Genomic DNA, 12,219 nt, shown 5'->3' on the forward strand with positions numbered 1-12,219 from the left:
AAATGCCAGATTATATTTAATGCTGAGACCTAGTCAAAAAGGGTATCTCGACCAGGCCTATGTAATTGCCGGTGTTATGGGTCTTCTTGTCTCAATATAACAAAAGAATGAGGTAAAATGTAGAAAAGAAATAAATATGAGGTTTGAAATTAGGATATTCTCCTGAAAAGAGCCTTTGAAATTTGGTTTCAATAAACTTGCATTAAAAAAGATGTTAAATATTTTGAGTCATACATTATTTTAAATTTTTGCCATACTCTTGCACAATTTGTTAGGCATTTTTATTGTAAAATAAGAAAAATAAATATCTTTGACCCAATTGATGTTAAAAGTTTGCTTTATTTTGCTACAACATAAACACGGCCCTTTACCACAATAACCAATCTGTACATCTGTAACCATGGCAACATGGCATTTTGTATAAATCAAAATCTTGTAGGAATAGAATATTGGAAGATTTTCTTCAGCAGATTACAGTATGTGTCCTGTGGTTTGTAAATAATTTGGCATTGGGCTGAAAATAATACATATAAAAGGAACAAATGATAAAAGGTGCATTTTGATACGTCGAGCTCTACAAGTACCTGACATTGTTAGATCCTCGGTTATGAAAACTTCATAGTTAATGATAAGTCTCTTTTTAACTGCAACTGCATCATAACTTCACATGTATTAATGTTGTTCTATTAATTTTAATTAAAACATGGCGTGTAAGAAAGAACTGGTATGACAACATCCTGGAATGTCATGAAAACACCTAATCCGAGGCTCTCGCAAAATTCAAACTGCTTCATATCAAAGCAATGATCCCCTTTAAAGAGTCCAATAAAAATATTGCGAAATCTGATGCCAATGTTTCTATATGATAGGTGGGGGGAAATATATGCCTGTATGACACCAACCAATCAGAAACGAGGACACAATAATATTGACCAATCAGACATCAGCATCCACTTTACTCCTGCTCCTGCAGAAGCTCCTGAGTCACACACTTTTACATACACTTGTTTAACATTTTGATGTAATGCTTCGTCATCCAGGTTGTAACTTAAAATACTCAAATATATAAACTTTGCATACACTTGTATAATGATTAAAGATCTAATATAATAGCCATACCTGTATGGACAGAAACTGTTCCACCTGTGCTAAATGATGTACCCAAGAAGCAACACACATAATACTACACCACTGTCTTTCCACTGTTGATCCTCCAGGGTACTGAATCTCCATTCCATTTGTAAAATTACCCTGTACTTATTGTCTTGTTTTGGAATGACATGAAAAGAAGTCCAAAATCTGGAATTGTAATTCCAGAGTCCTTGATTGGCTGAAGCAAGTCTTTATGACCGCGGTCAGTACTAAACTTGACCTTCTGCTATCTCAAATACATAGGGACTTCCTTCCAATGACTTAACATGAGAAATATACTGTGCGTTTCCTGAAATCTAAAACACAACACCATGTAGCTTGATGACCATTCTCCCTTGTCTTGATATACTTGGGAAATATCTTTTGAAACTTATAGTTAGTTTACATAAGAATATGATTTGCTACACAAATCATGTTCTCATTAGGAAGAGATCGGGACTTTAAGTGTAGATTGAAGACCCAACTGCTTTCAGAGGCAGTGTTTTTGGTTGTTGATTTTAATCTCATGAAGAAGACAAAATTTGGGCTCGGTCAGGGATGGAAGTAGAAGCATCGATTCCAAAATGATGCTGTGTGAGAATTGTCAGAATATTTATTATCATAGAATGGAGACACAATACCTTGGGCAATCAAGGTTGTTCTGTTTTTTAAGAGCTCATAACAAGACAGGTAGATATAAATTTGAAAATGTCACTGTACTGTTATAGAAAATAGGCCTAGGAGGGCGATACGAATGATATCTCTGATGGGTGTATATGTGATGTCAGTATGACTATGGATGCACTATTTGACTGATGGTGATGGTGGACTACACTATTTGACGTTGCCGAAAGATGCTAAGGCGGAGTCTGTGCGCTTCTGGAACGACGACTGTCCCGATACGGTGGTGCTCTGCATTCCCATGCTGCCCTGGGGCATTCCTCCCATCATCCCTGGTTGCATGCCCATTCCTGGAAACAGATGGAGGGACATTAACACTGCTGGCTCTGTCTGCTGGTTGATGTCACGCACAGCAATATTTATCTGACAGAACACATTTAAAAGATCAAAATATTTGACCTGTAAAAAATCCAAAATGCCCATTTTACATAATAAATGCATCTAAAACACAATGCTGTGTATCAAACATATTCAAAGCATGAAATACATTTTGAATAAAAACTTGATGAACATCAACTGAAAGTTTATTGAGTAAATCTATAAAGCTTTTGGGCACTACTCTATTGTACTCCAATCTGTGATTGGTGGCTCACGAAAGAAATACCGTGAGCCAGAATGTCCTACCTCTTCCAGTACACACCCAAGATCAACAAATATTTAGAAAGTGGACAAATGCAACATGTCATATTTGGGATTACACTTTCTCATAAAAGTACAGATTCTGAAACCTTCTTTCGGGTTGAGTCCTATCCAGTATTCAAACCCACATTCTCCAAGTTCTTTGTCTGCAGGCGATTATCCAAATATTTGCACAACAAAGGACAATCACCTGGATTTGACAACAAACTACAAACCTGTTCCCATCATTGGTTGCGGACTCATCATTCGGGGAGCTGCCCCAACGCTCATGTTAGCCATGCCCTGGTTCATTGTGGACATCCCTCCCATCATGGCTGGACTCTGCCCGGTGTACATAGCCCCAGCAGGAGCAGCTCCTCCTCCTCCCATACCTTCAACAGAACAAGCCACAGTGTCAGGCGATGTGCCAGGACTCGGGACTCACAGTACATCTGTGACAGTGGTAATTTGATTTGTAGACTTCACTAGTATCAACATTCAGACTTGTAACCTTCCAGGGTTTTAAGACCAATCACAGATCATAAGCATAGAGCAAATTGGTGATGAAAAAGTCACTCACTTGGGACATTAACCCATCCCGCAGTGTGGCAAACCTTGGACCTATTACACAAAGTGATCTGAGAAGAAGGACCATATACCAACCAACTCAAATAAAGACAAACACTAGTCCTTGCACTATGATCTTGGGATGTCCCCATTTAGAAGCACTTACACTGGACAGTACCAAAATACCTCTACCCATGATTGACATATAAGGATTACTGGTAATAATAATAGAATTTTGTAATGATGTTGGAAGTATTTAAAATATTACAAATTTGGGGATTTGGTGGAAAATATTGTTATTTGGTTCAAATTTGTCCTCAAATCACCTGTAAATACCATTATCTCAAGTTATCGTTTTACAATATAAAATGGTAATTTGTAATTCTAATTTAGGAATATTTACTGACGCGTCTTGCAGATATGAGGCCAAAGATAGTCTTTTGAGGACGCAGATAAAACCCTGAATAGACAGTTTTGTGATCACTTTGTGAATTGGTCCCCTGTGTCAAAAACTCCATTGCCTCATTCCTGCAGGTGCTTGGTGTGCTGTTGTTATAGCAACTGACATAATACAGATCTTGCTTCTGCATCCAATAAGTGCATGTTTAAAGACAAGATTTTAAATTTCATTATCTGGTGTTTTTCAGCAATACAGCTTGAGAGTATGAACAAATACTGCTGATGGTGACTTTGCTTTCAGTCTTTTTAAGAAAATAGTACAAGATGCACAAACTAGAAACCGATGATCATCAGTACCTCATGGGTTTATACTCATGCTTCATCAAGGTGAATACACAGTAGTGGTGTTCAGATTAATTGAAATAATCGAAGATTGGTCGCAGTGACCGAACGACCAAGCAATCGATCACATTTTCTCATAATCGAAGACAAACGATTTTGGAACTGCTGTTTTAGTCTTTGAAACACTTGACAATGGAACATATCTTCGGAGTTGTCGGGGCCTGCAAACTTGTTTAATTCTTAGAAAACTCACTTCACTAACTGAAATGTCATGACTGAATATTTCTTGAAGACTCAAGGAAGTTTATGGTCATGATATATTAGTCATTACTTTAAAGTGGCAAGTTGCATCATCTTATACCTATCTGCAATAACAACCTGGATAGGAAAATCTGAAAAATGAGGCTAACCAATTTTTTTTAACACTAATACACAGGGCATCTTTGTCGAGTCTCTATTTTTAACCAATGAAATCAGGCCATGACTTAGATCAAGCAGATTTCACTGACAATATTACTTATCCACTAGACTGACTGACTGAGTTTAGTTTCACGCCGCTTTTAGCAATATTCCAGCAATATCACGGCGGGGGACACCAGAAATGGGCTTAACACATTGTGCCCATGTGGGGAATCGATTATCCACTAGAAGGGTAGTGGACCAGACAATCCAGTGATCAACAGCATAAGCATTAATCTGTGCAATTGGTACACGATGTGCCAAACAAATCAGTGAGCTTGACCACCCGATTCCAATAGTCGCCTCTTACAACAAGCATGGATTACTGAGGACCAATTCTAACCCTGACCTTCAATGGTGACTTGATTAGTCATTTGACAGGAACCAAAGTGGTGAAAGTCTTACACCTCGATCCCTCACCTAACACTATTACACCCGATTTCAGCTCTGTGTATTCACACCATGAGGTACTGAAGACGTGAATATAAAACAAACATTCCATAGTGGAATTATTCAGGACATGCAGATTATACAAGTGACAATGTAGAGAGTAAGGTGCAGTTCCATCACATCCATAGTCTTGAAAGATCTGTTGCAGATGGAATAGAAATATTTTCAAAGTGAGGAGAGATGAAAGTAGGATGCATTCAGTCCCGTTGTCAAGCATGGCCAGGACAGGAGCAGGGAGACTCTAGCATGCGGGATTTCCATGCAATATCCTTACTAAACTCATTTGAGTCATGGCCAATCTGATCAAAATCAGATGTTTTACTCTGATACAATGATATCTCCCTATGTGAAGATCTTGAGGACAACTTCATTTGACTCCATTAGATGTCATGTACAGTAAACTGTCATCAGCCTATCAGACTTCAGACAAACCCATGTACTTTCGAGAACAAACACATCTGAAGTAAACTAAATGTAGAAGAAAAATCCCGGTGTACATTTGTATTCAGGGAAGTTAGTGTTTTGTGACCTTTTTCTTTACCAGTGATCCCTATCTTCTGTAAAAATATGACGCCCAATTTGTTCAGAAAGACGACGTCTGCTGGGCTGAACGTTCCCAAGAACCCACACATCCTCCATTTTCATGGCTACCTGACCTATTGAGGTCCACAGATCAGTACACATAGGTGTCAAATCAGAATAAAAGATCTGATTTTAATGACAGTGAATCCTGCTCCATATACGTGGAGGGAGAGAGACAAGCTGACTACTTCATTCCTTGTGAAAAGCTAAGCGTCCAGGATGTAAGAATTTCCACTTATTATGAACTTATGTATTCAGAATTATTCAAATATTATGGTTCCAATGACAAAAAACAAGGTTATCAGAAAAACATTTTCTGTACAATCCTAACAAGACTCAATTCCTTCTGTTAATAATATCTGATAATCTTAGTTCTATGGTAAAAGATGTCAGCAAAACATACAAACTTTCTGTGTTGAAGAAACAAAAGGAATTCCAGTTTCAGCCCCCCACCAAAAAACAACAACAAAAACCAAACAAACAAAAAAAACCCATCATTTATTAGTCCGACTAGCCTGAACTTGACATGTGATAGCCTTGTCAGGTTCTCGTAATCTATCAGCTACCCTGAAAAAGCTTCTACAAGACAAGAACTTCAGACTAGTGGCTGAAATAACAGGTTAACGTGATGTATGCACAAGTCTATTCTCATGACCAAAGTGAGTATTTCTCAGAAAGAACAATGAATGAGACATATGAATATAGGAACACACATACACACACATATATATACATTTAACCCTGCTTGCCATATTCAACACATGCATTATGACTGGCCACCCCCATGTACAGACCTGCGCAGTTTATCTCAGGGTACCAGAATACAACACCTTGGGAGAGAAGCGAGACAGAGATGGTTAGACACCTCCTCAAAACCAGGGGTGGCTCTAGCACTTTAACTCTACATTTCAACCAATGACAGTGACAACCAGAGGTGGCCCTTGCACTTCAACTCGTAATGTATTTCAACCAACCAGTCACAGCATTAGGACTCTATGCGGAGACAGCGTCAACTCTCGACTGGCCTGTATACCCAAAATCCCTCCATCACACATTGTACCCATGTGGGGAATCGAACCTGGATCTTCAGCGTGACGAGTGAACACCTGAACCACTAGACCACCCCACCGCTCCCATCACAACTGAACAAATATAGCTGATTTGTGGTGTTGCCGGTATCAGACCGCCTCAGCAGTGTAGTGGTTAGAGCGTCCGCCCGGAGAGCGGAAGGTCGCGGGTTTGATCCCCGACCGCGTCATACCAAAAGACGTTAAAATATGGTACTTGTTGGTCCCTGCCTGGCGCTCGGCATTAATGGGCACAACAAGGACTGGTCGGCTCGGAGTCAGTATAATGTGTCTGAGTGGGGTATTCATGCTTCACCGCGGCATGGTATCTCAGTGGGCTAGCACTTTAAACCAGCTTAAGTCTGGGCTAGTACAAGCAGCCACACATACACATAAACACGCATGCACGTCGTCATATGAGCGAAATATTCTCAAGCACGACGTTAAACCCTATATCACCTCACCTCACCTATGAATCAAGGACAAAACTGTTTCAAGTGAGGTTTATGAGTGAGTAGGATGGTTGTTGATATAGATCAGAGTTATCAATCATATTCAACTAAATATTGATCAATGATCAATAAATATTGGAGAAGTAACCATGAGTAAATATCGGATAAGGTCCAAAAGAAATTCACATATAACACATCATTGGTGAGTTGTGACACGTTTGTGGAAATTTTAAGAGATACCAAAACAAACAATTGTTTTTTGTCTTTGGCAACTGACACAAGAAATAATAGGAAGTTTTGAAATTCGAAATTCAATCACAAGAGTTTAGGTATTATATCACTGATGGCAATTTTGGTATGATTTCTATCATTTCTTCCCATAAAACATCGTACTGATTGTCTACCTTCCTAGCAAATCATCTATACATATTCATGGTGATGGAGAAATGTATATTGTAAACAGAACCAGTGGAGTGCTGACAAGAGTCTGATGTATGTAACTGAACTTGGAGAGATAAGGTGGAAGCAGGTTGTTCCTTGTTAGTTAACTCTGCATACATCGTGCCAAAGAAACATGTTAGCATGTTAACATTACAAGGGAGAGAACTCTGTTAATCAATGTGCATCATCGGCACGAATGTGGTAACAGTGAGTTAGTTAAGCAAGCATGGCAAGTTAGTTTCTACACTACACACGGAAGCCGGTTCAGTTAATACAGCTTTGTTAATACAGCTAATAACTATGTTAATACACAACGAATATAATAACAAAGTAAAATCTCGAACACACAATCTCTACGACTAGATACTCTACCATGTATTTAATCAGCTCTTTGCATAACAGTCTTAAGCAGTTTGAATATATAAACAGTGTGGTATTTGCATACTGTTGACAAACTGATGGATATAACATATTACTGGTAACTTTAAATCCGTTACATCCATAGTAGATTGTATTTCAATTAAAACTCGTTAACATTTCTGCAAGAAACAATTTCCATTTTACCAAACAAGTATCAATTTCAAAATATCATTTTCAGATGAGTATCAAACACTGACATTGTAAAACCCGTTTTTCCAACATTCACCCTGTAATCTGCTGCTCACCTGTTCCCATCATGCCTTGCTGCTGTAGTTGGTTCATGCTGGGCTGGGCTTGCTTCTGGAATCGGTTGGCTGGGTTCAGAGTGTCCAGGCTGATGTCCACCTTAGACTCGGACCATGTGTTTATCTTCTGAAACAATCATTCCATAAGACTGTGCAAAACTCTATTAACTATGCACCTATTGACATTTCCCAGAGCAGTTTCCAAATTACCATGGTGATGATCAGTAAAAATTAGACAAAGCAGAAAAGCATCTGAGTTGACTGATACAGGTCGTAGATATTTACCTCTTTGGTGAAACGAACAAACAAGGGTATGGTGCATATCACCTTAGAAACAAAGCTGGGATTTGAACCCATGATGTAAACTTTCAAGCAATCCTAAACACTACTGAAATGGTCTGGCTACCCATATCCTTACATGCAGACATGACATAAAATACAGAAGTAGCAAGACCAAACTCAATAACAAGCCCAAAACTGCACGTCTCTTTTAGACAAAGAAGCTGTTTACCAAATTTGAAAACATTTTAACCATTGGTTAAACTAGTTTGTTTTAAGTTCAAAATTTTGTAATTGCTGTAATTTTTTAAAAGAATAAAAAAATAAAATGAAAACTTGCCCTGCATTAGACAAAGGAGGTGGTCTCCACACGTGAAAACAATCCGACCAATAGTTTTCATGTGATAGGTTGAACAAACATTTCTAATTTTCAAAGTTGTAAATTGCTAGATACAAGATACATCTATCACAGTTTGGAAATTTCACAGCAAAAGGATGCAACTTTTGCACAGTAATTACTGTGAAAGACACTGATGCCTATAGTCTTCAGATCAACATTTGAGCGAAGATTTTGCACTCTAATCAGCAATATGCCAGCTGAATCAACGAGGTCTGGAGCTGCTGCACCACTTGCCAAGGAAACAGATCTGGCATGACGACATGGTGATTCAGAGTTATGTTGCTGTCCCCCTCAAGTGAGTGAGTGAGTGAGTGAGTTTAGTTTTACAATGTCTTTAGCAATATTCTGGCTGGGGACCACCAGAAATGGGCTTCATACATTGTACCCATGTGGGAAATCGAACCAGTGTCTTCGGTATGACGAGCAAACACTTTAACCGCTAGGCTACCCCACCACCCAGTCTCCCTAAAGAAAGAAGGTAGAAAACTAACAAGATGTACATGGTAAAACAGGAAAAACAAGCATTGTCACTAAGGTGACATAATCCCCCGCCGCAAATTATCAAATCAAACTTAAAAAGTAATGAAAGTGAAGGTCGTAATTTAAGATGAAGTTAAATGTCAACAAAAACATGATCAGTCAACCTCTCTTGATATCTTGATCTGTAGTTGTTCAAACACACAAATATTTTCAAGACTCACTTTGACCTTGACATGAATGTCTTAGTGTATGAAATATGCAAAAATAGTAAGAAAGAAATTGCTTAATGAAAAACATTCAAGGGAAGTCTTGAAAGTCTATGAAGAAAATCTAGTGAACTGTTCATGAGATATTTGGCTGACAATCTTAACATGCAGTCTAACATGCTGAAATCTTCAATGTGTCACCAAAATCGACTGGGCCTTGCACCTTCCCCAGATGAAGCTTGGTGTCAAATATGAAGAAAATCCAGTGAACGGTTCTTGAGATATCTTGCTGACAAGGGTAAAATGTTAAAATCCCCCTGTGACCTTGAAATGAAGGTCAAGGTCACCAAACCTGACTGGGACCTTTGTTTTACTGTGGTGAACCTAGGTACCAAATATGAAAAGAATCCAGTCAACGGTTCTTAAGATATTCCAATTCGTACGTACGGAGCCTAATACTATATCCCCCGCTTCGCACTAAACGTGTGGCGGGGGATAATAAAAAGGTCTAGTGTTCTACATGTTGCAGTGCTCTAAGACAAAAGCAACTGGGCACTAAAAAGCATAGAAATGTTATGAATAATTAAGATCTTCCAATTAACATAGCCACGCTTTTCTTCTCAAAGATATGGTAAACAATGTCAATTAATTCTGACAATGCAAATTGCTTTGCATTTCAAATAACAAAGTAAATCTAATTATTTTGTCCAATATTTATGCTGATGACACATTAATGAGAGACACAGCTGCTTAATGCCAGTCAGCAACATTTCTTCAATATCATTTTTTTTTTTTTTTTAAAGTATTTTTATTTCCCAAAGTACATTATTTCTTCAATATCATACTGGACTATAAGTATGGCCTTGTCAGCCAGTGGTAAGAAGTGTGAGCAAAGATCCCTGCCTTCAGGGTACAATGACACACATAAGGCGAGGTAACACTGGCCATCCATCCCATTAGTTGCCTCTTACACAAGTATGGGTTGCTGAAGACCAATTCTAACCCGGATCTTCACAAATGGGGGGTTGGTGAAAGGCTGGTGGGGTCTGGATCAGATATCTAGTGATCAGGAGCATGAACATTGATCTACGCAATTGATCTACGATGCCATGTGTCATCCAAGTCAGTGAGCCCCATCCCATTAGTCGCCTCTTATGACAAGCATGGGCTGCTGAGACCAATGCATTCTAACCCGGATCTTCATGTGTCCTGTTGGTAATGTGATTCCATAGTAGGGTCTTACTGAAACAACACGATTTACTGTTACCACCAGCCCCCAGGTGGAAGATAGTGGGAGAAAAACAAAGCGTGGGGTTAAAACTGTCACCGGACACAAAGACAGATATATGAAAGATCATCAGAAGATGCCATATGCCCCGAGTCAGGTGCAGTTATTTGCAAATGGGTTGGACTTTACTTGTACATCCCTTTTGTTTGCCGTTCCATATTTTCCACCAAACCCAGGCACCAGTTCCACTGACAACTACTTGTGGTATAGCAGATTTCATCCAGAAACAGTTAACAATTTTGGTAGGGGTGGGTATTGCAGAGAATATTCATATTGCGATATATTGCGATGTGAAAGCATGAAGTATTTTAAACAAAAAACTATTTATAATCGAGTTACTGCTTGATTCATAGAGCAAAAACACAACAACATCCCTATGCTTGATTAAGTTTTAATAGCAACTTTAAATCGTAATAAATTAACATTTGGCACATACGAAACAAGGAAATATCCGAAGATTTCCGAGTGTTACGAAGTTTTCCGAATGCAAGTCAAAATACCGGTTTTCTATCAGCGTATCGCAATACTATCGTTTTCATTTCTGAACCGGTTATATTGCGCAGCCCTAAATTTTGGACACACATACTATTCTCAATTTCAGTTAATTCCAACTTGTTGCCAAGAAAACAAAAAATATATTAAAAAAATGTTTTAAAATTCAGAAATCAACAGTTCACCACTAGACTGTCCTGCAACAAGTTTCAACAAGAAACATTCAATGGTTTATGAGTTCTGGTCTGGAAAAGATAAATAGACAGACCTGATCCAATTTTCTACATGGGGAACTAGATAAGTTGATGAAAAAACTTGACTTCATTCCATTGTAACTATGATAACCGACCTGACTACAGAGCAGGACAATGCACCCACTTTGTTGGCTCTACTACAAATGTATTCCTTCATGCAAGAAAAGGCATCATGGCAAGCTTGACAATGAGCTAAGAACGGGGCCATACTGCTATTTATCTCAGAAATCAAACAATTCAATAAACACTGGTTTTCGGCCCACAACACAGTGTATTTGTTTGGGAGCATTCCCTCCCTCCACTTATCTTCCTCTACTGAATCTAAAACATTTAACTTCTTTGCATCAGTTCTTTGATAAAAACAGCTCTAAGCTGTCATGCTTTTCATCAAATGCTGTTCTTCGCATTATGTTGATAGTGTACCACATACAAACCATCCATGTGTATGCAATCCAATGATTGATATCATGAGCACGATCCACAAAGACCAGTTACACTGACATGCAATCATGCCCTAAGAAAGAAACCAAATCTTAAATAAGAATCAGGGCATGCTTCCAGTTTAGTCACCATTTAAGCAACCTTCACACGGCAAACTAAAGTTTGACAACACGTGTTGTCAAACTCAAGTTTGAGAGTGAACATTCCAAGAACAATTTCAGAGTTGTCAAACTGCTGTCGAGAAATAGGATCGGCCTCTATTCTCACCAACTTTTCCATCAAACTTTGGTGTTGTCAAACTCGAGTCTGACGTGTGAAGTGTTGTCAAACTCGTCTTGTTCAGAAACAACCAATCACAATTAATGAAAATTGTCAAATGACCGCACCAATAAAGATATGGCGCTCAAATGACACAAAAGTTTGACAACACGAGTTTGACGTGTGAAAATAAAATTTTAACATGTCTTGTCAAACTTTAGTTTGACGTGTGAAGGCCACTTTAGAGCAAGGAAGTGTTGAGGGTAC

At 38.6% G+C, this 12,219-nt stretch overlaps 1 protein-coding gene across 1 annotated transcript in view; it reads right to left on the reverse strand.

The window, feature by feature from the left end:
- Positions 1–292: 292 nt before the first annotated feature.
- The window catches only part of LOC124261141 (clathrin interactor 1-like), a 49,960-nt gene continuing 38,033 nt past the window's right edge, over positions 293–12,219 (reverse strand). Inside the window, exons 14-17 of the mRNA XM_046695467.1 lie at positions 7,855–7,981; positions 6,024–6,059; positions 2,667–2,822; positions 293–2,102 (exon numbers count right to left, since the gene is read on the reverse strand). Of these exons, the coding sequence (XP_046551423.1) occupies positions 1,966–2,102; positions 2,667–2,822; positions 6,024–6,059; positions 7,855–7,981 (456 nt within the window). The 3' untranslated portion in view covers positions 293–1,965. The remainder of the gene's footprint in view (positions 2,103–2,666; positions 2,823–6,023; positions 6,060–7,854; positions 7,982–12,219) is intronic.

Source organism: Haliotis rubra, unplaced genomic scaffold (assembly GCF_003918875.1).
Source record: "Haliotis rubra isolate DU_JTF1 unplaced genomic scaffold, ASM391887v1 Scf79, whole genome shotgun sequence".
NCBI classification, from domain to species: domain Eukaryota; kingdom Metazoa; phylum Mollusca; class Gastropoda; order Lepetellida; family Haliotidae; genus Haliotis; species Haliotis rubra.